General features: G+C 40.8%; 1 protein-coding gene across 3 annotated transcripts in view; it reads left to right on the forward strand.

The window, feature by feature from the left end:
* Nucleotides 1-4,569: 4,569 nt before the first annotated feature.
* LOC308076733 (GTPase IMAP family member 8-like) overlaps nucleotides 4,570-26,009 on the forward strand; it is a 42,213-nt gene continuing 20,773 nt past the window's right edge. For 2 of the 3 annotated variants that reach the window (XM_080417177.1, XM_080417179.1), the window contains exons 1-7: nucleotides 4,570-5,268; nucleotides 8,913-9,614; nucleotides 13,962-14,558; nucleotides 18,874-18,974; nucleotides 22,212-22,308; nucleotides 23,291-23,323; nucleotides 23,457-23,489. In XM_080417177.1, coding sequence (XP_080273303.1) covers nucleotides 4,590-5,268; nucleotides 8,913-9,614; nucleotides 13,962-14,558; nucleotides 18,874-18,974; nucleotides 22,212-22,308; nucleotides 23,291-23,323; nucleotides 23,457-23,489 — 2,242 coding nt within the window. In that variant the 5' untranslated portion in view covers nucleotides 4,570-4,589. The remainder of the gene's footprint in view (nucleotides 5,269-8,912; nucleotides 9,615-13,961; nucleotides 14,559-18,873; nucleotides 18,975-22,211; nucleotides 22,309-23,290; nucleotides 23,324-23,456; nucleotides 23,490-26,009) is intronic. The other variant, XM_080417178.1, reaches the window with a different exon arrangement.

The following is a 26,009-nucleotide window of genomic DNA, read 5'->3' on the forward strand; positions in this document are numbered from 1 at the left end:
GTACTCTCCATTAGGCATGCAACGGTATACCGTATTACGGTATTACCGCGGTGTAAACAGCCGTGGTATTGATACCGTGAGATTGCCGAGCTCACTGTATTTATGTATTTATTATTGTATGCGCATATGATGCTCTGGATATGGCAACAGATTTCACAATATTCATGATTCAACAGCAGTGTTTTTTTAAACTTATCATTAAAGGGATATTTCACTTTCAAACATGTTTGGGGTCATTTTAACGTTTAAAGGGACTACACAATGAATTTGAACTTTTCCTTCTTTTTTGTGTGTTTTTGGTCTCCCCTACCTCTCTTCTATTCCAAAAAATACCCCAGTTTGAGCACTCAGGCTTTCACAGCATATCTGGGGTTTTATGTAAATTGGTCTCAAAACAGGCCAACTGATTTGCCCCCGCCCGTGACGTCACAAGGGATACCTACTTTGTATAATCCCTCACGTTTTTCAGTTCCAACATAAAACAATAAAAATAAAAATATATATTTTTGTTTTTGTTTTTTTTGTTTTACTTTTTCCACTCAGAACCAGGAGATAACATGCATACAAACTGGCTCAATAGCGCCCCGTGCCAAACAGGACAATGTGGTATTGCAGGTGAAAGTTTTTTATAAGGCAGCCCAGGTGCTCATCCAGGCTCTTGTCATCTCCCGCCTGGACTACTGCAACTCCCTCCTTGCTGGTGCTCCGGCATCAGCCATCAGACCTCTGGAGCTTGTTCAGAAAGCTGCGGCTCGTCTGGCGTTCAACCGCCCCAAGTTCTCCCACACAACTATCCTTCTCCGTTCTCTGCACTGGCTCCCCGTAGCGGCTCGCATTCAGTTCGGTGTCAACGCTCCGTGGACGCGACACCGCAGCAATGGCCGCCTACAGGCAGCTACAGGCAGCGCGTCTGTGGATTCGTCTATAGGGCAGTGAAAGGAACAGCTCCTTCTTACCTCCGGGCTATGGTCGATTCCTACACCCCTGCCCGACCACTTCGGTCTGCCACCTCGGGGCGACTGATTGCCTCGTCACTCAAGGGTCCTTCTGGTCGATCGACACGGTCACGACTTTATTCTGTTCTGGCCCCACAGTGGTGGAATGAACTTCCCACTGATGTCAGGACAGCAGAGTCACTGCCCATCTTTCGCCGCAGGCTGAAAACCCACCTCTTCAGGAAACACTACCCTTCCTCTTTGCCTGGCCTACTTGTTGTTAACTAGTTGTACGAACTCTTGTTTTATTTTTGTATTGTTTTATTGGATCTTGTTTAATCGATACACTTATTTGTTTTAGCTCGTGCTCATTTGATTTTGCTATTTTGTCTCATCTGTTTAAGAAAGTAGGTAGCTGATATATTGCACTTTTACCTTAGCGCTAGGTATACTCTTGGTTGCTTGTTTTTGCAGGAAATGCACTTCTGGTGATTAGTAGTTTCGTTCCCTATGTTGAATACACTTATTGTAAGTCGCTTTGGATAAAAGCGTCTGCTAAATGACTGTAATGTAATGTAATGTAATGTAATGTAAGCCAGAGAGAAGTTAGTTGGAATGAGTATATCTGAGGCTTGATTTAGGCTCAAACCTTTTGAAAAACGTTTGAGGGACATAAACAATATGATATTAAATATATTTAATTATATTATATTTTATTCTTTAAGATCTACAAGTTGTAGATCTACAAGAGCTTGTAGATCTGCTATTTTCAGCTAATGTTCCCCATCACACAAAGATTTTGGCAGACCCCTTGTAGTAACTCTGAGGACCCCCTAGGGGTCCCGGACCCCCTGTTGAACACCCCTTGCATATAGGTGGCCACTGGGCGGAGCACAATGGTCATTGTTGTGAAGAGAAGCTTAACGTCTACTCTGGATTTAGTGTTTCACCTCAGATAGTTTTTAAGTTGCTTCATTCAGTATTTAGCTATTTGACATTCATTTGATCAGACACGCCCCCTTCCTATACAAACCCATTGTAACTTCAAATTCCATTTTAACCATGATGGATTCATCAAAAACACCCGTCCTTGGTTCTGGTGACTGATATTGTCCTTCTAATATGTGAGGGGGCGTGTTTTTCCACTTAATTGTTTTTATTTCTTCTTTTTTTTAATTTTTCAAAAAAGCAATTTTAAAAATACACTTTGTGAGCTTTTAGATCTGCTATTTTCAAATGGCCGAAATGTATATAGGGCTGAAGTGGTTACTGTAAGTTTTGTAATAATAATAAAAATCTACAAAGTAACTAGTAACTAAAGTTTTCAAATAATTGTAGTTGAGAAAAAGTACAATATTCGTCTCTGAGATGTAGCGGAGTAGAAGTAAAAGTAGAACATTGGAAATGCTCCAGTAAAGTAAAAGTACCTCAGAATTGTACAGTACAGTACTTGAGTAAATGTACTTAGTTACCTTACAATTGAATTGACCTCTGGGGATCATTAAAGATGTATTTGATCTATTATTGTATTTGACTTGCTGTGTGTGTGTGTGTGTGTGTGTGTGTGTGTGTGTGTGTGTCACATAGCATCATTAGCCTCCCTCAGCCACAGTCAGCTAATATGCAACACATTCACTGACATATTAACATGCATCACTAATTAAAACAGACATGCATCCCACTTGCTCAAGGACACTTTGACCAGTCATATTTGACACACTGCTGGCCAGGCCTGCAGTCGAACCTGGGACAACTGGGGGACTCCTGCTCCCCAGGTGTAGCCTGGTTCCAGACCATAGACCCCGCCCACTTTCTGAGTGGACTGCCTCTTGGTCTGGTGTTGACATGTGAGCCTAGGATATCTTCGATACCGTCCAGTACCGTCCAATGAGAGACGGAGGTGGGGGTGGGTCTAACGACAAGCCAATCAACGAATATCTGCTAAAACAAGCTGTCTCTTGTGATTGGTTTAGGGAAATTCAAATCCCCTCCCCCTTGTAATCGCCGACACTGGAGCCAATTTCAGACTGAAGCTCCACGCAGCTTCAGGCTGATAATCAGGCTACCCCAGATGAGCTCTATAACCAGCGTTTGTATAGGAAGGGGGCGTGTCAGATACAATTAATGTCTAAATACTGAATGCTATAAAGAAAACATCACATGGATGCACCTGGGACGTATCATCAGTGTTGTAGCCTGGGGTCATAGGTTGTTTCGGGTCTTGCAACAACATACACCCTCGCCCAGGTGACCCAGCCGGGGTTGATCAAGCCCCGACTTACATCCCAGTAGCTATCCACGGTCAGTCCTATAGGGAAAGGCTCTGGCACGTGGAGGGACTAGGCTCTGTGGATGGCCTCCTGGCCGGGCTCCTCCTTCGTCTCACCATTTCCAGGACCTCAGCGCTGTACCAGATCCGTTGCACCACCCTGAAGCAACCTAAAAACTGTCTGTGTAGAAACACAACATCCAGTGGAGGTGTTGGGGTGTCTGTGTTGTAAATGAAGGACTTGCCTTCCCTGACGAACGTGGCAGATCTACAAGCTCACAACGAGGCGCCACGCATTGTGAGCTTGTCGATCTATAGGCTATATCTGGTGTGCGACACCATCCAACCAAATGGACCCTTACTTTGGTTCCAGTTGTACACTCTCAGAGTTATGGTGGTGCTTGAGATTAAAGAGTTATAGAACCTCTGGTATTATAATAGTATATCAGACATGAAGTCCTCATAGCAGATCTGACAGTGTGATAAATACCTGGGTCCGGAAACGCTTCCAAATGTGATGGAACACATTCCTGGTTTCATAAATGTTGGATCCAGTTCCTCTGGATCCCAACCCTAGGATTGGAGCAACAGTGCACCTGTGGCCCCCAGGGGCCCATCAGGGACCCCTGGTGTGATATTGTCATGGCAGACCCCCGAACAGTGCCACGTTAGGTGTGGAATGTGGATCGGAGCAACGGAGGGTCTTGCAATTCACGCGATGGGAAAATACAGGAAATAACCCCCCCCCCTATAAAAAAGAAAAACTAAAAACAAGACACACACACTATTGCATTACTATACTTCAAGGATGCACATACAAGATAAGACTCCCAATTCTGTGTGTGTGTGTGTGTGTGTGTGTGTGTGTGTGTGTGTGTGTGTGTGTGTGTGTGTGTGTGTGTGTGTGTGTGTGTGTGTGTGTGTGTGTGTGTGTGTGTGTGTGTGTGTGTGTGTGTGTGTGTGTGCGCATATAGTACAGTGGTTCTCAAGGTGGGGTCCAGGGACCCTCAGGGTTCCTTGAGGATGTGTGTCTTTAACTCTGAGAGTGTACTGATGGAACCAAATGAACCCTGAGTTATGGGGCAGCTTGAAATGAAACACTTTTTAACCACTGATATAGACAGTATATGATACTTGCATAATGCCTGATATATACATCTATAAATCACTCCATATACACTCTAACCCTTGCATGTGTTTGGATGTTTCTTTCTTTTAGGAAGAAAAGAGGAACAGTAAACCTGCAGAGATGGCGTCACATTCAGGTTAACCAGTCAATGATTGATATGAATGATTGATCCTGAATATTAACCATTTAAATAAATTTCAGATAATGTACGAATATTCATCTTGTATTTCCAGGCCCCAGTAAAAAACCTTCAGAGATGAGAATTATACTTCTGGGAAATAAAGAGTCAGGGAAGAGTTCATCAGGAAACACCATCCTGGGTTCAGAGCAGTTTAGTTTAGAGAAAACAGGTCAGTGTGAGAAGAGACAGGGAGACGTAGCAGGGAGACAGGTCACTGTGGTTGACTCTCCAGGATGGTGTATTAATCAGTCTCTAAATGAAACATCTGAGCTGAACAAACAGGAGATAGTTCTTAGTGCATCTCTGTGTCCTCCAGGACCTCATGGTATCCTCCTGGTTATAGGAGCAGACTGCCCAAATACAGCTGATGAGTATAAAAACATGGAGGAACACATGCAGCTTCTCAATCAGAGAGCGTGGAGTCACACTATGATACTGTTCACACATGGAGACCGTCTAGGAGGTAAATCCATTGAGCAGTACATTGAGAGTGAAGGAGAGGGCCTACAGAGGCTTGTAGAGTTATGTGGGAACAGATACCATGTCTTCAACAATGAGAACAGGGGTGATGACACTCAGGTCACACAGCTGTTGGACAAGATACAGGAGGTGGCAGGAGATAGAGGAGGCTGTTTTGAGATAGACAGAAAAGTGTTAGAGGAGACTGAGAAGAAAAGGAGAACACAGGATGAGGGAGCAACACAACGACAGATGAAGGTGAAGAAAGAACGAGAGAGCATCAGGTCAATGATGGGTATGTAATTATTTACATATAAATCACATCTGTCACTAACACACTTCTCAGGTACACAGACACAGCTTTTAATCAATGATCACCATTAACCCATTAAGACTGGGAACGCATCTGTGTAACCACTTAAACCATTATTTTATAATTTGGGCTATTCAAAAATGGCAGATATGCAAGCTCATAGCGTGGCACCGACTGCCATGAGCTTGTAGATCTGCTATTTTTTTTCGTGGGACATGTGGGCAAATCTTTGAATGTATATATTTTGAATATTTCAAAGTGAACATTTGTAAATCTTTGCTTCTGCTGGGGGTCCCTGGAACAAATTATTTTGAGATGGGGGTCTGCGGCCAAATACATATCATTTTGGGAGTTTGAAAAAAACTGTTAGGATTTAGAAGGACCCCAGAAGCAAAGATTTGAGTTTAAAAAAGTTTGCTTTTAAAAATGTATATTCAAAGATTTGCAAACATTTTCACGATTTTAAAAATAAAAGCTTTTCTAACTCAAATCTTTGCTTCTGGGGTCTCAGGTCTTAATTAAAACATAAATTACACAGGTGTGGTTGATAAGGATACCTGTCTAATTGTTCCCTGTTCTCACAGACACACACTGACCACTAACCAATCAAAGACATCCATCCATTACTCAATAATAATTGTAAATTAATAATGATACAAAAATAAAAATAAAATGAATCAATAACAAAAATAAAATCGACAATATTCAAAATAACAGAAGGTAGGCATAGGGTATAATATCACTGTTATATTTATCACACCAAATCCGTTCCTTTTTTATTATAATTTTTAAAACATTGTGAAAGTAGCCAAACTACAAGCACACAACGTGTTGCATTGTAACGTGTTGTGAGCTTGTAGATCTACTATTTTCACTACTTTTGTGTGACAGTTTTGTATGAGAAGTAGGGCGTTCATTTAGAAAAAACATGGAATTTGAAACATGGAGAAACAAGGTTTCTGCCTGACAGCAATGATATACAATGTGTTTTATTTTTTCATTTAACCTTAACATTGTGTGTGTGTGTGTGTGTGTGTGTGTGTGTGTGTGTGTGTGTGTGTGTGTGTGTGTGTGTGTGTGTGTGTGTGTGTGTGTGTGTGTGTGTGTGTGTGTGTGTGTGTGTGTGTGGTGGACAGTAAAAAAGTACAATTGCTTGAGTACTGTACTTGAGTATGTTTACTTGAGTATTATTTGTATTTATTGGAAACTTATGAATTTCACTCCACTACATTTCAAAGACAAATATTGTACTTTTGACTCTACTACATTACTAGGAAGGGAAGAGGTGCATCATGAATTAAATATAGTTTTCTATTTCAAATATAGTGGAAAAAGCAGATCTATAAGCTCAAATGTGTTGTTATGTGACATATTGTGAACTTGTAGATCTGTTTTTTTGTTTTGTTTTTTGAAATGTAAACATTTCAAAACAGCAACAGAAACATGCATTGATATTAAAGACACTGCATTTTAAAATGTTCCAATGAATTTGTGCATCTGAACTATGAGTGTGAGACATCTCTGTTATTACTGTAGTTTACTGTAAGTCACTGCTTCTCAAACATTTTCATGTCAAGGAGCCCCATATTGATATGGATTTGACCACAGACCCCCAATTGATAACATGTTGTGCCAGGGACCCCATAAGAGAAGATTTGTCATGATGTTTCTAAAATAGCAGATCTACAAGCTCACAACATGTCGCATTGTGACACGCTGTTAGCTTGTAGATCGGCTATTTTGAATATGTTGAAAATAAAGACCCACTTTGAGAACCACAGCAGTAAGTGATATACTGTAGGTCTATTGGGTGAATACACACTCAACAGGAATGGAATGGTTCTCAAAACACATAATGGTTTTATTTTTATCATTTTCATTTAACCCCTCTATACTTTGTTTCATGACAAATAGTGAAAATAACTGATGTACACGTTGTGAGCTTGTAGATCTGCTTTTTTCACCATATTTGAAATAGGGCTTAAGTATTTAAAGGAGTAGTTCACCCCAAAAAAAGTACTTATTTTCTATCCATTACACCCCATGAAGCCTTGAGTTCATGATGAGAAGTTTTAGTTTTTGTCTCATTCCTGAGACAATAATTTGATGACCGGTGCAGTCTCTGGTAGGCAGTGATGTAAAGTAACTAAGTACATTAGCTAAAGTACTGTACTTAAATACAATTTGAGGTATGTTCTACTTTACTGGAGTATTTTCAATTGTCTATACTTTTACTTCTACTCCACTACATCTCAGAGGCAAATATTGTACATTTACATTTTTTTTTGTACATTATTTGGAAACTTTAGTTACTAGTTACTTTGCAGATATAAATGATTACATTATAAAACATACATTAACTACTGTAACCCTATTTTATACCTAGGCTATTTCAAAATAGCTCACAAAGCGTTGCGATGCGACGCATTGTGAGCTTGTAGATCAGCTATTTTCAAACATTTGAGTGCTTTTACTTTTGGTACTTTAAGTATATTTGGATACCAATACTTTTGTACTTTTACTCAAGTAAATTTTGAATTCCAGACTTTTACTTGTAACAGAGTACTTCTACAATGCAGTATTGATCCTTTTACTTAAGTAGAAAATGTGAGTACTTTTTCCACCATTGCCGGTAGGAGACTTAAAGTTGTACAATGCAGATTCACAAATAACGATTTTTAGCAACCTCTGCTGGTCACTACCGTCACTGCATACAATTTCCGTAGTCCTCGATTACCCAGAATTCCATTTGTTTTCACCGGAAGCCGGAAGCGTTTCAAAAAGCGATCTTTTAATTGTTTTATACTATCTGCGGATCGTTTCTCTTAGCCAGTGGAGCATTAGTTACCATGAGCTGTGCTTTCTTTTTCTGTTCTTTTTCGATCTTCCAATCCTACATTCTCTTAAAATCAGCGTGAGGTTCCTTTTTGTTATTAGCGCGGTAGTTCCTGGCCAAACAGGAAACCGTTGCGGTAGTTCCTGGCCAAACAGGAAACCAGTGCATTTCCGCCTCCGTTTTCCGGCCAGATGACGTCATTTTCCCGGGAAAGTCCCCCCCGTCCACGTTCAATAGAAAATATATAAATAAAAGGCTTCCGGGGGTGAAATTCATGGAGTGGGTGTTGTGAAACTTTTGCCACTCACAAAAGATATACAATTTAACTTTAGTTTTGTTGAAAACGTTACCTAGTATTACTTTAATTGACCTGCATTTGAGACTCTGCCGGTCATCTCGTCTCAGGGATGAGACAAAAACATTAAAATCTCCATGAATTCAAGGCTTCATGGGGTGTGTAATTGATAGAAAATAAGTAATTTTTTGGGTGAACTACTCCTTTAATTCATAATGTAACTTTTCCCTTCCTGGAAATGTAGTGGAGTCAAAAGTACAATATTTGTTTTTGAAATGTAGTGGAGTAAAATTCACAAGTATCCAAAACATGTTAATACTCAAGTTAAGTACAGATACAATTATATTTCTTTTTTACTTAAGTACAGTACTTCACTCAGTAAATGTACTTAGTTACTGTTCACCACTGTAGACACACACACACACGCACGCACGCACGCACGCACACACGCACAAAAACAGATACATGTTGAATTTGTCCTTTCTTATATTTCAGGTGATGACCTCCATCTGTCACAGATGAGAATTATACTTCTGGGATCTATAGAGTCAGGGAAGAGTTCATCAGGAAACACCATCCTGGATTCAGAGCAGTTTAGTTTAGAGACAACAGGTCAGTGTGAGAAGAGACAGGGAGACGTAGGAGGAAGACATGTCACTGTGGTCGACACTCCAGGATGGTCATATAATGCCTCTCTAAATGAAACACCTGAGCTGATCAAACAGGAGATAGTTTTAAGTGCATCTCTGTGTCTTCAAGGACCACACACTGTCCTCCTGGTTATAGGAGCAGGCTACTCACGTCCAGCTGATTGGTGTAAAAACATAGAGGATCACATGCAGCTTCTCAGTCAGACAGTGTGGAGTCACACTATGATACTGTTCACCAGGGGAGACTATCTAGGAGGTAAATCCATTGAGCAGTACATTGAGAGTGAAGGAGAGGGCCTACAGAGGCTTGTAGAGTTATGTGGGAACAGATACCATGTCTTCAACAATGAGTACTGGGGTGATGACACTCAGGTCACACAGCTGTTGGACAAGATAGAGGAGGTGGCAGGAGATAAAAGAGGCTGTTTTGAGATAGACAGAAGAGTGTTAGAGGAGACTGAGAAGAAAAGGAGAACACAGGATGAGGGAGCAACACGACGACAGATGAAGGTGAAGAAACAACGAGAGAGCATCAGGTCAATGATGGGTATGTAATTATTTACATATAAATCACATCTGTCACTAACACACTTCTCAGGTACACAGACGCAGCTTTTAATCAATGATCACCATTAACCCATTAAGATCGGGAACGCATCTGTGTAACCACTTAAACCATTATTTTATACTTTAGCTATTCTGATATTGGGCTATTCACTAATAGCAGATATAAGCTCATAGCACGTCACTGAGCGCTCTGAGCTTGTAGATCTGATTTTTTTTTATCATGAAAATCTGTGCAAATCTTTGAATATATATATTTTTAAAGCGAACATTTGTAAATCTTTGCTTCTGCTGGGGGTCCCTGGAACAAATTATTTTGAGATGGGGGTCCGCGGCCAAATACATATTATTTTGGGAGGTCCTTGACATGGAACAAGTTTGATAGGATTTAGAAGACATTTGTAGAATGAGAATCCCCCAGAAGCAATGTCACGGTCCGCTCCTCAGCCCTTGGACTTTGTCTGTGTTTATCACTTTTGGACTTTTACTTTGTATTCCTGTTCTGTTTTGGTCTTTTAGTTATGTGTAGGTTGTTGCCTTGGTGTTCTGTGTTTTATTGTGTAGTATTGTTCCTAGTGTTTCCTGTCTGCTTAGTATTCCGTACCTGTCTTGTCTAACCAGTCCTGTGATTCCCAGTGTTTCCACCTGCGTCCCCTTAGTCCCCTAGCCTATCCCAATGTTGATTGTCTGTTGTGTTCACCTGTGTCTAGTTAGTCCTTGTCTATATGTATGCCCTGTGTGTTTGCTTCCTTGTCAGTTCGTCGTCGTATTTTGATGTGGTTAATTCTTGTCCCAGTCTTTGATTTTGTCTAGTGTATACCTGAGTCAGAGATTCACTGGCCCTCATTTATCAACGCGGTGCAGCCCAAATAATGGGCGTAGAGCGAGATCACCGCACCTTTCGGCATTTATCAATATATCCTGACGTGGGCTTCATCCTACCGTACACTGAGATCTCACGTCTGGTCGAGACCAGTTGTTGACGTTGGCTGCGCCCGTTTATTCCATTCTAGACCTGCGGAGCAGCATTGTCTGACTGTCTGACAGGCATCTGGACACATAATCCACTCCTAAATGTATATCTACACACTAATAATTAATCCCTGTGAAAATATAACATTTTATAAAGTAATTTAAACAAACTGCTTTAACAGTCATTCAGTTGCATTGGCTATTTTAAAATAGCAGATCTGCAAGCTCAAAAACGGGTCGCATCGCGACGCGTTGTGAGCTTGTAGATCTGCTATTTTCAAAATATACGAGCGCTGAGATTTATCAAAGCTCCGACCTGATGTACGCCAGGATTGGCTGTGTAGGATCCGTTGATAAATGTGACTTTGACGTTGGTGTACGCCGAATATATGGAAAAATATAAGCCGGTTTATACGCTGCGTTGATAAATGAGGGCCCCTGTGTTTTCCCTTTGTGGGGTACTTTATTAAAGTTAATAAAGCCTCCTGAATATTCACTGCTCAGCCTGTATCTGTCATTCTGCATTTGAGTCCTACACCTCCTGAACCTCATCGTGACAAGCAAAGATTTGAGTTTAAAAAAAGTTTGCTATAAAAATTTATATTCAAAGATTTGCAAAAATGTTAAAGATTTAAAAAAAAAATAGCAGATATACTGGCTCATAGCGCGACACTCGGCGCCGCGCTATGAGCTTGTAGATCTGCTATTTTTGAATAGCCCAAAGAAATCTAAACAGATGCGTTCGCGGATTCAATGGGTTAACACATTAAGACCTGGAAAGCATCTGTGTGATTTTTGATTTTAGCTATATATAAAGCAACAAATCATTTTAACCCCTTTATCAATATTTTATACGTTGGCTATTCAAAAATAGCAGATATACAAGCTCAGCAAGCTTGTATATCTGCTATTTTTTTTTACATTTTTGAAAAATCTTGAAAGTGTTGAAAAAGTCTGAATAATTTTGTTATTTTCTTTTAGTCAAATCTTATCTTCTTGGGGGTCCCTGGCACAAAACAGTTTCAGATGGGGGTCGGTTCATGGCCATATACATGTTGGGGGTCCTTGACACGTTTGAGAACTACTGATTTAGAAAGCATTTGTATAGAATTGGCCTCAGGTCAAGGACATCAATACATTTACAGGAGATTCATAAAACTAAGTATCAATTGTCTTTATTTGTGCTCTTTATGTGTTAATAGTGTGAGATCTGTTTAGTCATGCATTGACAGTGAAAGGAGAGATAAATATCACTGTTCTCTGTTGACCAATCACAGCACAGGAGTCACTGATAAAGACCATATATGGACTTATATCATGAGCAGGTACTGTAGCTATAATACAAGCCAAGGTTGTACCAAAGTTCAACATGACTTTAACATACTTTCATAAACAACACGTCCCTGTCAGGGTTCTCATGATATAAATATGATTCTACACTTAAAATAAGTTTCTGCACACTCATAGTTCAGATGTAAAAATGTATTTATAAAAGAGCAACGTTTCAGCATGCAGTGCAAGCTGCCTCCATCAGGGTTAAGACTGACATGTTCTAAATTACTGCTATTTAACCCATTAAGACCGGGGCCGTATCTGTGTGTCATTTTTTGATTTCTTTGGCTATTCAAAAATAGCAGATACACAAGCTCATAGCGCGGCACCGAGTGCCGCGCTATGAGCTTGTAGATATACTATTTCTTTTGAAAAAAAATTAAAATGTGTACAAATCTTTAAATATATATTGTTTAAAGCGAACATTTGCAAAATATTTTGTTCCAGGGACCCCCAGAAGCAAAGATTTGAGTTACAAATGTTTGCTTTAAAATATATATATTCAAAGATTTCCACGAAGCTCATAGCGCGGCACCGAGTGCCGCGCTATGAGCTTGTATATCTGTTATTTTTGAATAACCAAAGAAATCTAAAATGATAGAGATGCGTCCGGATTGAATGGGTTAAAAGTAGTTACATTACACAGGCGTGGTTGATAAGGATACCTGTCTAATTGTTCCCTGTTCTCACAGACACACACTGACCACTAACCAATCAAAGACATCCATCCATCACTCAATAATGATTGTAAATGAATAATGACTAAACATAAAAAACATGAATCAATAACAAAAATAAAAACGTCAATATTCAAAATAACAGAGGGTAGGCGTAGAGTATATTAGTTATCACTGCTGGCGGATGTCCAAATCTGAGGTTTAAAAAAAATAAAAATAATAGCAGATATACAAGCTCATAGCGCTGCACCATGTGCCGCGCTATGAGCTTGTAGATATGCTATTTCTTTTGAACAATCGTGAAAATGTTAGCAAATCTTTAAATATATAGGATACCTGTCTAATTGTTCCCTGTTCTCACAGACACACACTGACCACTAACCAATCAAAGACATCCATCTATCACTCAATAATAATTGTAAATGAATAATGATAAAACATAAAAAAATAAAATAAATAACAAACATGAAAACGACAACATTCAAAATAACAGAAGGTAGGCACAGGGTATAGTAGTTAAAACTCCTGGCGGATGTCCAAATCCGTTCCTTTTATTATTATTATTAAAAACAATGCGTTGCATTGCTACGTGTTGTGAGCTTGTAGATCTGCTATTTTCACTACTTTTGTGTGACAGTCTTGTATGAGAACTAGGGCGTTCATTTAGAAAAAAAATTAATTTGGAACATGGAGAAACAAGGTTTCTGCCTGACAGCAATGATATACAATGTGTTTTATTTTTTCATTTACACATAACATTGTGTGTGTGTGTGTGTGTGTGTGTGTGTGTGTGTGTGTGTGTGTGTGTGTGTGTGTGTGTGTGTGTGTGTGTGTGTGTGTGTGTGTGTGTGTGTGTGTGGGGTGTGTGTGTGTGTGTGCATGCAGTGGTGGACAGTAACAAAGTACATTTGCTTGAGTAATGTACTTGAGTATGTTTACTTGAGTATTTGTATTTATTGGATACTTATGATTTTCACGCCACAACATTACTAGGAAGGGATGAAGTGCATTATGAATTAAATACTTGAGCCCTATTTCAAATATTATAGTGGAAAAAGCTGATCGAAGTCTCCTACCGGAGACTCCACCGGTCATCAAATTATTGTCTTAGTTAGGAATGCGACAAAAACAAAAAAATCTCCATGAATTCAAGGCTTCATGGGGTGTGTAACTGATAGTGAAAGTATGAAGTATCCAAAACATGTTAATACTCAAGTTCAGTACAGATAACCACTGTAGACACGCACGCACGCACGCACGCACGCACTCACTCACTCACTCACTCACTCACTCACTCACTCACTCACACTAACAGATAAATGCTGAATGTGTTCTTTCTTATATTTCAGGTGATGACCTCCATCTGTCAGAGATGAGAATTATACTTCTGGGATCTATAGCTTCAGCGAAGAGTTCATCAGGAAACACCATCCTGGGTTCAGAGCAGTTTAGTTTAGAGAGAACAGTTCAGTGTGAGAAGAGACAGGGAGACGTAGCAGGACGACAGGTCACTGTGGTCGACACTCCAGGATGGTGGAAGGTAGACCCTCTAAATAAAACATCTGAGCTGATCAAACAGCAGATAGCTCTTAGTGCATCTCTGTGTCCTAAAGGACCACATAGTCTCCTCCTGGTTATAAGAGCATGCTACTCATGTACAGCTGATCAGTGTAAAAACATGGAGGAACACATGCAGCTTCTCAGTCAGAGAGTGTGGAGTCACACTATGATACTGTTCACACATGGAGACTCTCTTAGAGGTAAATCCATTGAGCAGTTCATTGAGAGTGAAGGAGAGGGCCTACAGAGGCTTGTAGAGTTATGTGGGAACAGATACCATGTCTTCAACAATGAGAACGGGGGTGATGACACTCAGGTCACTGAGCTGTTGTTGAATATAGAGGAGATGGACCATTATGGAACAGGACGTCCAGTAACACCTGACAGTGAGTATTTAACTGTTTGTCTTCTATTGAACATAATGCTAACATGCTAATGATTGTATGGGTTAAAATTCAGGCCACAAATGTAGCAACCAGTAGTGGACAAAGTACTCAACTGCAGTATACTTATGTCAAAGTAAATATACTCCTGGTCAAATATTACCTACAAGTGAAAGTTGCTCTGTCAATTTTGTACTTTCCCCCCAAAATAAATCCCAGAAATCTTCAAAACATATAAACATATAAAAATAGTGAAAATAGCAGATTTGTAAGCTTGTAGAACTGCTATTTTCACTATATTTGACATTTGGCTTAAAGGAGTAGTTAACCCCGAAAAAATGTCTTATTTTATATCAATTACTCACCCCATGAAGCCTTGAATTGTCACATTCCTGAGACAATGATTTGATTACTGCAGGGGTGTCAAACTCGCGGCCCGCGGGCATTTTGCGGCCCGCGGAAAGGTCCAGTGCGGCCCGCGAAATACTTTTACAAATAGTGAATTGATACTACCTCTAACAGACAGAGTCGGAGTTTACACGTTGCCTTGCTGAGCGTCCAAGCAGCTCTCCCCCCTCCCCCACTGGCTGGCAAGTACCTCTGATGGCCCGGTAGTCAGCCAACATTCCACAGCCAGCTGTGGACTGTTCTGGCTGATTGGCTCGTTAACCGTCTATTCAACTAGCTAGTATTCTCTCTCTCTCTCTCTCTCTCTCTCTCTCTCTCTCTCTCTGACAGACACACACACACACACACACACACACACACACTCTCTCTCTCTCTCTCTGTCAGACAGACACACACACACACACACACACACACACACACACACACACACACACACACACACACACTCTCTCTCTCTCTCTCTCTCTCTCTCTCTCTCTCTCTCTGTCAGACAGACACACACACACACTCTCTCTCTCTCTCTCTCTGTGTCAGACAGACACACACACACTCTCTCTCTCTGTCAGACAGACAGACAGACAGACAGACAGACAGACAGACACACACACACACACACACACACACACACACACACGAAGAAAGGAAAGGAGGAGCTCGCACTATGAGCTTGTAGATCTGCTATTTTTTTAAAATCATGGAAATCTTTACAAATGTCTCCTAAATCCTAACAGTTTTCTGAAACACTTATGTTGCTATAATATGTGGTTCTCTAACTTTTTTATGTCTATATATATATATATATATATATATAATATAGTTTCCTTGTTGAAGGTATGCCTGCATAAAAAGAATGTTGTGTACAGTGATCTATAGCTGAAACCTGAGAACAATGGGCACACATTAGCTAACAGAAACAAAAAATGTAAATGTTATTGGCCGTTCTGATGAGAACATTATCATAACCACACACATTACCTCACACATTACCAGGTAATGAATTTAATTGTTGTATTTCAAATGGATGGGCTCATTACAAATTGCATTGTTTGATTTTAATGTAAATAATTAAAGTAGCTAATCTTCATAAAACATTTTTTAAAGTGATATACTGTAGTTATAGCAGTGACTGAGATGTAGTGGAGTAGAAGTAAAAGTTCTGGAAATTGGAAATACTCTAGTAAAGTAAAACTCAAATCTTTAGGTACAGTACTTGAGTAAATGTAATTAGTTACTTTACACCACTGTTCTATAAATGTAATTATTTAACCACCCACACACATTACCAGGTATTGTTTAACTTCAAATTGAATTATTGTACTTAAAATGGTTTATAATAATAATAATAATAATAACAAGACAAGACAACAGATTGAAAAACAATGCTGTATAACTGAATGCGTGTGAGCGCGCATGTGCGTCCGCAACTGGTTCCTGCCCACCTCAAGTCACCATTTGACCAATCTTGCCCGGACACCAAAATGAGTTCGACACCCCTGGATTACTGTGTCCTACCGGCTAATGTATCCGGTAGGAGACACAAAGGAGACTCTTTTGGATATACACGCGGTCATTAAATTATTGTCTCAGGAATGAGACAAAAACAAAAACGTGAACTATTCCTTTAACTCGGTATTTCATAATGCACTTTTCCCTTCCTAGAAATGTAGTGGAGTGAAAGTATCTACACATACAGCACAGGGGCAGAGTGTGTGTGTGTGTGTGTGTGTGTGTGTGTGTGTGTGTGTGTGTGTGTGTGTGTGTGTGTGTGTGTGTGTGTGTGTGTGTGTGTGTGTGTGTGTGTGTGTGTGTGTGTGTGTGTGTGTGTGTGTGTGTGTGTGCGTGCGTGCGTGCGTGCGTGCGTGCGTGCGTGCGTGCGTGCGTGCGTGCGTGCGTGCGTGCGTGCGTGCGTGCGCGCGCGCATGATTATGGAGCTATCACTGCAAACCTTTTTGTACACATTTCCACGAAAAGAAAGACACTGCCTGAATAGTTTTACATTGCATGATAACTATCATATTTAACTATAATATTTAATATTTCTCTGCATTAAGTACTCTGCTCACCATTCAGCCTGACTAGTCCTTAAAGGATTAGCCTGTGATGTCACTGTTTCATAGACAGTTCATCCATTGGTTAATAGTTCCATAGACACACACGACCGGAAACGGAAGGCCTACAAATCCACGCCCACTTTTGAGACAGCTCCGCTACTCGAGATCCGTTAGAACGATGAACTGCAGCTGCCAATGCATTCCCTATGAGAGGATATGAGAGTTAGCCTACTTTTAAAATTATCCTGCATTAACTGAAGACGATATTGATTTAAATAAAAATATGTTTCCAAATATGGAGTGTCTTTGTCAACATATCTTCTTGTTTTCTTAATAGTTGATGTGTTTCACATTTAATTTGCCACTTTAACGAGTTACCCATAATGTTAACACAGCAGAGGGTAGACAGCAGACAGACAAGTTGTCGCATTTCAGTGACATCACTGTCTTTACGAGCGCCGAGCGCCGACCAGTGGCGTACCCACTATAGAGGCAGGACAGGCGGTCGCCTGCCCAACTAAGATCTCGCCTCCCCTAAAAAAATAAAAACATAACCCGAAAATGTGTCATTGTGTGCTTAATGTCCTCAAAGGCACGCATCCAACAAGCTTTGAACTGAGCAGATTGGACCTTCTGTTCCAGAGATAATGACCAAAACGTCCACTTTCGCCAGTTTTCTGGGTATTGAAAACTTCAAGGGATGCGTCCGTGACGTATATACCATGCGACCACTTAAACTCTGGATCTCCGATGCTAGCGGTTTTGACATACTGATGGAGTAAATTATAGTATATTGTGGGTAGTATATCGAGATGAAAGATATGGGACATTAAAAAGGATAAATTAAACAAATGGGACAGATTATTAGAACACAAAAAAAATCGCTACAGCCTCAGTAGTTAACCAGTGAAATGACGGTATTTTACAATGCCTCTCATAGAGATTGCATTGAGAGCTGCAGTTCATCGTTCTAACGGACCTCGAGTAGCGCACTGTGTCAAAAGTGGGCGTGGATTTGTAGGCCTTCCGTTTCCGGTCGTGTGTGTCTATGCTGTATGTGTGTGGTGACTTCATTCACTCTACCTTCATGGTGTGTGAGAACATAGTAATAATATGGGAGTGTCGGACTAAAGAGCAGAAACTTCTTTAGTACTCGCAGTGTGTACTTCAGTAGGGGTAGTCCAAATGGTCCATTCTTATGGTGAGTGGTGAAAGTCCCGCTCTTGTAGTACAATCCATTAAGAATGCTGATGAGTTTAATCCATTTGGCAGGTGTTTCACCTGAGAAGGCAAAGTTTCGCCGCTCCTCCAGTCGCTTTGCATCCAGAGTTTTTCTGTAGTTTCTCTCCTCGTTTTGAAAGAGGATCCACTCCTCTGGAGTAAGTGGTCGGACATAGTCTGAAAATGTTGTCCAGGTGCTCTCTCTCCCCGCTGGATGTGTTGGCGTGGGGTCGAACACCTGCCACCTTTGTTGATATATTCTACCAGTTGGTAAAGCGGCTTTAAAGGCCAACTTTATCACCGCAATGAGGCACATTGCAAACAGCAATCTGGTAACATCCATATTAGTAACCTTTCTTCCCTGCATTGACGGCGGCAGTTACGACGGGTGTGTTTTAAGGTGTTATTAGTGCATTTTGGCTGGAGAACCGGTGTTTACTCCTGCCGCCATCTTGGAAGCACACACACACACACACACACACACACACACACACACACACACACACACACACACACACACACACACACACACACACACACACACACACACACACACACAGGTGATGTCTCTATCTTCTCTGCCGTTGAGCAGTCTAGTGGTCTAACTGGTGTAATCTGTCCTGTCTTTGTCATTGCAGAGCTGAAAAAGAGGCAGTGTGAGGTATTGTTTGACTACGTGTCACAGCGGGAGGATTTACTGGAGCTCAAAGTGGGAGACATCATTGACTTCATTAGAGAGGTACGTTTATTACCCTCACCTGGCTAACACGCTAAGCAGCAGGAAGACAGCTACTGTATTAACTCACTACAAGCTAGTACACTTACTAACTCATGTGATGAGGAAAGAAAAGGGGGGGGGGGTTGTTATTACATCTCAGCCATTCCCCTGCATATTGTATGTAGTGATCCAAGTACGATGGTGCACCGTGTTCTCACAGTTTTTATGCAGTTGCACTGCACAATGCACACGTGTCCACACATGCATGTGCGTGTCCACGAGACTGTGGTCTCACAATGTCATCCCTAACCTCACATCACCAGGCTTTCACACACCATACCATAGAGCTCAATGTACCATCTATTGTAGTTTTGTAGTCTTGTGTCAATGTGTACTTACAATAAGAACAATGGGCAACCACAGCACCATTCCACTTTGCATAATGCTGATGTTACATAATGATGTTAATCTATGTTGTCACATACCCAACACACAGAGCAGTTTATTGTCTCCGCCAGGCCGAAAGGCCCTGTCCGTCTGTCCGTGTGTCCATCGCCCCCTCCGTCTGTGATCAGCTAATCTCCGGCACTGTTGGCTTGATCGCAGCGAAACTGTGAACACAGACTCCCTGGATACCAATTCAGAACCTCTGCCCCAAACTTTTCACATGGGCCTGTTATAGCGCCACCAGGAGGCCACTTTTTTGACAGTACTCCTACAGATTTTATCCAAACATCACGCAAATCGGTACACAGTATCTCTATAGTCATTAAACAAAACAGGTCTTTCAGATTGTTCGTATTCCATCCTGATTGGCTAAGAATGGCTTCCAAAGTTTGCAGGAGTACTCAAATCATGAACATTCCCGTGAAATGTTTGTTCTAAATTTGGGTAGTACCAGATCATGGTTGCGCCCTCTGGTGGTGTGGGTGTCACTCACATCAAATTGTTTATTTTCTCCGCCAGGCCGAAAGGCATGGCGAGAGAGTATGTTTTCCACCCCGTCCGTCCGTCCGTCCTTGTGTCCGTCCGTCTGTGACCAGCTAATCTCCGGCACCGTTGTCTTGATCGCAGTGAAACTGTGCACATACACTCCCTGGATGCCAATTCAGAACCTTTGCCCCAAATTCTTCTCATGGGCCTTCTATAGTGCCACCAGGAGGCCGATTCGTGCAAAACACATTTTTTGACAGTACTCCTACAGATTTTGTCCAAAAGTCACGCAAATCGGTACACAGTATCTCTATAGTCATTAAACAAAACTGGTTGTTCAGATTTCTCATATTCCATCCTGATTGGCTAAAAATGTCTTCCAAAGTTTGCAGGAGTGCTCCGTTTTGAACAAAATGCCTCAAATCATGAACACAGCATGCAATTTCCGTGAAATTTTGCACGCACAGTCCCATTAGGCCGAGGAAGAACTACCATTTGAATTTTGTCAAATCAACCTCATGGTGGCGCTATAACAGGCCGATTCGTGTTTTTACCTATAACTGCACCGATCTTTGTAAAACTTTGTATGCACACTCCCTAGAGGTCAAGGAAAAACCTTTGCCCTGCATTTTTCACATCTGCCTTTTATAGCGCCACCAGGAGGCCGACTTATGTAAAACACATTATTTTATACTACTCCTTCCAATTTTATCCAAATTTCACGCAAATAGGTACACATGATCTCTATAGTCATGTGATCACGACGGATGTGTTTGATTTTTCATATTCCATACTGATTGGCTAAGTTTGACATCTAAAGTTTGCATTATTGGCTTGTTTTGAACAATATTCTGCAAATCATGAACGCAGCGTCCAATTGCGCTCAAACTTTGCACGCACATTCACACTATGTTGAGGAAAAAATGCCACCCTTTTAACATTGGCCTGTTATAGCGCCACCAACAGGTCTAATTTAGCAAAACAAATGTTTTTAACAAAATGCCTCAAATCATGAATGCAGTCAGTGTCCGATTGTCGTGCAAGGCCTAAGAAGAAATGGCACCCTTTTCACGTTGGCCTATTATAGCGCCACCAGGAGGCCACAATAGCCTCCCTGACCTGACGGAGACCTGTGCTCCGAGGAACACTTTTTCTAGTTTGATATGTCGCCATAGTTTCCTACTAAGTTTGAGTGATTCCTGGTTGTTATGGTTATTTGCTGTTAGCAGATTCACATACACATCATATTTGGTTACAACTGACAACCTAGAACACCATATATGGAGGTGCATTGTGGACTTGGGCATGGCTGACCTCGTGTGTATATACATACATATACACATATATACATATATATATATATATATATATATATATATATATATATATATGTATACACACACACACACACACACACACACACACACACACACACACACACACATATGGATGTAGCCAATTCATCATGACATCAATGGGATGACATGAGCATACTAGTCTACATGTATCAACAAGTTTCCTAGAGAGCTTACTGGAGGAAGGGGGAATTATACAATTTAGGCATTTAGCAGACGCTCTTAATCCAGAGAGATTTACAGTAAGCAAGGTAAACACGAGGTAATACATCAAATGCATAGAAATAGTAAGCTAGGATGATAGGTAAACCAATAACTTATCTGTTTAACAGTATAATCTCAAAAGACAAAGAATCTGTACATTGAAACTATACAAACTGTAGGATGGCAGGTCAACAATGACCCGGCATCTGTCTACATAACATAGATTACTGTTTAACTGGGAGCCAATGGAGGGAGTGGAGAAGGGGGGAGACATGTAAACATTTTGGCTGGTCGAAGACCAAGCGCAGCATTCTGGGACATTTGGAGAGGCTTAAGTGCACATGCCGGGAGGCCAGTAAGGAGAGAGTTACAATAGTCAAGTTTTAATATGACTGACCCCTGGATAAGGAGCTGGGCTGACTCCTGGGTGAGGAAGGGTCTGATCCTTCACATGTTATGGAGTGTAAACCTACAGGATTGAGTGACCACTACAATGTGGGCATTACTTGTGAGTCATTAAATTCATTTGAGGGATCAAATCAGTCAACAATAATGTGGGAACACAACCTGACAGAAATCAGAAAAGGTCACATTAGTTTCTTACTCTACAAGATCTACAGCTGATTCAAATCAATGCTTATTATCAAGCGCTGAAGACTCTTAACAAACACTGCTTAATCCAAGTTTATTGTCCAACTGTTAACAATACATCAAAATACAAACTGGGAGTACAGGTGGATAAACAATGCCTGTCTTGTGCCTTCAGGATGTATCTGGCTGGTGGTTTGGCAGCTTGAATGGAAAGGTGGGGCTTTTCCCTTCCAACTATGTCAAAGAACTGGAGGCATCAGGAGAAGAGACAGGTAAGACTCACAAGCTGCTCGTAACGTATTTCATATTTACAACAGTGTTGTTGTAGTCAGCATCACTGAGAAGCAGTTAGTTAGATCTTAATACTGAACCTAAGAAAGAAAAAGACGTCCAAAGTGACTACTGCGCTTGTTGCTAATCTCAGTTGTCTGGTAGATGCTGTTCCCCTCCAGAGCAAAGAAGTAAAGAAGTGACTATTATAGGCCACATGGGGTACATGAACCTATATGCATTGGCTATTTGAAAATAGCCGATCTACAAGCTCACAACAAAGAAAACACAACCCGAAACTTCCAATATTTACAATCTACTTTCCAGAAAATAAGCAGACATGGCAACACCAGAGCAGTGGGCATCACTGGTCGTGACACAATCTCTTCATTTCCTTCAGTGTGCCTGCCTTTCTCTTTTCGCTCCCTATAAACAGAGCTTTAACTTACATCTTAGGACAAGCCATCTTCTTCATGCAACACATATACGTTTCACTTTTCTGCAGAGCATGAACTGAACAGTTTTTGTCTCTCTCTCGTCTCACTATTAAGCACCACATTAATCTAAGCATGCTGGCTCTATCCAAAGTGACTGTCTCTCTCTGGCTGAAATCAATGCTCAACGTCATGACGCTATCCGGTAACATTACGTTATGTGTTTTCACTACAGGGAGGATTTTATTCCCCCAGTACATTACTGAAAAATTACTAGGTAGACAAAACTCCCGCCACACAAGATCAGTGGCCGTTCCTCTATACTTCCTGCACTTTGGCTATATGTGAACGTGTATGTGACTTTATACATGTTTTACATTTTCACCAGGTGAAAATGACATCCTTTATTAATGCATTTAGCTACGACTATGACTGTGTGTTTGACACTGTGTTAATTGACTTAACAACTTAACAGTTTGTTTCTAACTTTAGGCCATATTACACATGTTTGCATTTTAATTTCATTTGAATGCTGTTTTATTTCTTACAGCAAAACCCAAAGCCGTGGCTGCATCTGTCCCAGGTGAGTGCTGTTTAAAGTCTGTTGACTCTACTGTAAAGATGATTGATTGCTCAGTGAATCCATGTTGTCTAGGTCATATTAGCTTACATGTTAGTATTTAAATTTCATTTGAATGTGGTTTTATTTCTTACAGCACAATCCAAAGGAACAGCCTCATGTGTCCCAGGTGAGTGTTGTTTACAGTTGACTCTATGTAGACACCCACATATTAAGAATGAATGAGGGGGTCCTCAGAGTTATCACAGGAGGGGCATCAAATCTTTGTGTGATAGGAACTTTATACATGAACCATTTGAACCCTAGCATCCCTATTCTGTGGGGGAACATTCACAGAAAATAGCCGATCTACAAGCCGATAAAATAAATGACGATTTATTGAGCTCAAGCTCAATAAATAGCCGATCTACACGCTCAAAATGTGTCACACCGCAACACGTTTTGAGCTTGTAGATCGGCTGTAGATTGTATAGGCTATAGGCTATTTCCAGTGAAGAGTTTTGGTGTAGAGGGCAAATGAGCAGACTTTAGCAGCAGATTAAATGTGAAAATACACATTAACATGAATCCAACATATTCATAGAAAACATAATGTGTAAACAAACAAAACACATTTATTTACACAACACTGCTGACAGTGCTGTCAAACAAGCTATCTATGAAAAAGTTTAATCTGCAACACAATGTTATAGTAGTGGGGGTCCCTGCTTTATCTCTTTTTATCTCTCTCTCTTTTAGTTAGGGGTTCCATGGTCTGAAAAACGTTGAAGCCACTAGTTTCAACCACTATTATTGTAGCTTGTTTAGTTTTTTTGATCCCATATGCTAGTTCCTTGTTAGTCCAGCAGGAACCTCGTTCCCAGGCTTTTCTCTTCTCAGAAGAAACGTGTGGTAATGACCTGAGGCAGAACGAGTGTGTAGGACAGGACTTACATTGTAAATTATATACTTCCCCTGGAAGCTGTCTTTTTGGACCAATCACAACATGGCTTTCATGTAAACAGATCTACAAAGCATCAACATAACTTCCTAGTTCGGTACTTCCTGTACTTCAGCTTAGTCATTTCAGTGACCGTTCTCGCCCAGCATGGTCCAGCCGAGGATAGACTACGTCCAGTGGTGTAAAGTTGTGACAATTGCACATTAATATTATTAGTATTCCACTCGACCTGTGCATGTTATTATATTTGTTAAATATACTGCAGGTAACATGTTTGAAGCTGTGAGAAAATATGAACTTGTCCTATTTACATGAGTTGTAATGGGTCTGATTGGGGGGATAATGGAATCAGTGATGCCACCCGAGGTTATTAATACAGGGTGTGGCACAGGGGAGGGGGGTTGAACCAAACCGTGGAGCCAGGTTGAACCAAACCGTTTGTGCCAGGTTGAACGGAGGAGGAAAGCAGAGACTTCGAAGCACCAGTTTAGAGAGTTTTGAAACAAAGTGTAAACAGTAAACTGCAGCCGAGGTTAAAGGACTTTCGAGCCCAGCGGAGCGTTTCTGCCGTGCCGTGGGATTCGAGCTGTGGTGTTGTGATCGAGACGCCGGTGACAAAGATTAAGACGAGACCAGATCAACCTGAGACCGCGTCTACTGTTGTCCTAGTAACAGCAGATGTTGTCTACGGTGAAAGAAAGCGTAGCTGTCCTCGTCAATGCCTGTTTTTTGTTATTTCTTTTATATCACAATGCCAAAACATACCGATCTAATTCTTGTTTGGATGAAGAAACGTCAGACAGACAAACACTCACGTTGCGTTGTGGACGGTTCTCCGTTGGTTTTGTTGTTGTTGAGAAACAGGAAGACAATCACTTCCTGTGTCAGTCTCTCTAACAATAGATTTACACGTTTAATAAATGCAACTATTTGCCATTGGAGTCGGAGTCAACATGTGTAAGGTACAATCACTATTCAGCCCATTCAAAGCGTGCAAATAAACGCATCAATGAATTAATTAATAAATAAATGTTCATTCCCTCATGGGATTCGAACTCTTCCCAACATCAGCATAATTACACCAGACAGGCGCTTACTCCGGTGCGCCATTCTTCTCACGACAAATGTGTACCATAAACAATTTATAGAGTATACAACCAGCCATTAAAAAACTAAATAGTCATGGTCACTAGATTAATTTGAGACCTCAGTCGCCACACTGATTTCATTGTACTGCTCTCTAACACGGCTGTTTACTACAGATTTGTTTCTCAAATCTATCACCATCACCATCATCATCATCATCATCATCTATTATTCATTATGTTAGAGGCTACTTAGAAATAGTCATTAGAAGACAACCACTTCTTCCTGTGACAATCTCTAACAATACATTTTATAAATGCAGCTATTCGCCATTGGAGTTGGAGTCAACATGTGTAAGGAAGGCAATCACTATTCAGCCCATTCAAAGCGTGCAAATAAACGCATCAATGAATGAATTAATTAATAAATATATAAATAAATGTTCATTCCCTCCTGGGATTCGAGCTCTTCCCAATATCAGCACAATTACACCAGACAGGCACTTACTCCGGTGCGCCATTCTTCTCACGAAAAATGTGTACCGTAAACAACTCATAGAGTATACAACCAGCCATTAAAAAACTAAATAGTCATGGTCACTAGATTAATTTGAGACCTCAGTCGCCACACTGATTTCATTGTACTGCTCTCTAACACGGCTGT

This window comes from Gymnoscopelus braueri (genome assembly GCF_963280865.1).
Source record: "Gymnoscopelus braueri genome assembly, chromosome: 21".
NCBI classification, from domain to species: Eukaryota; Metazoa; Chordata; class Actinopteri; order Myctophiformes; family Myctophidae; genus Gymnoscopelus; species Gymnoscopelus braueri.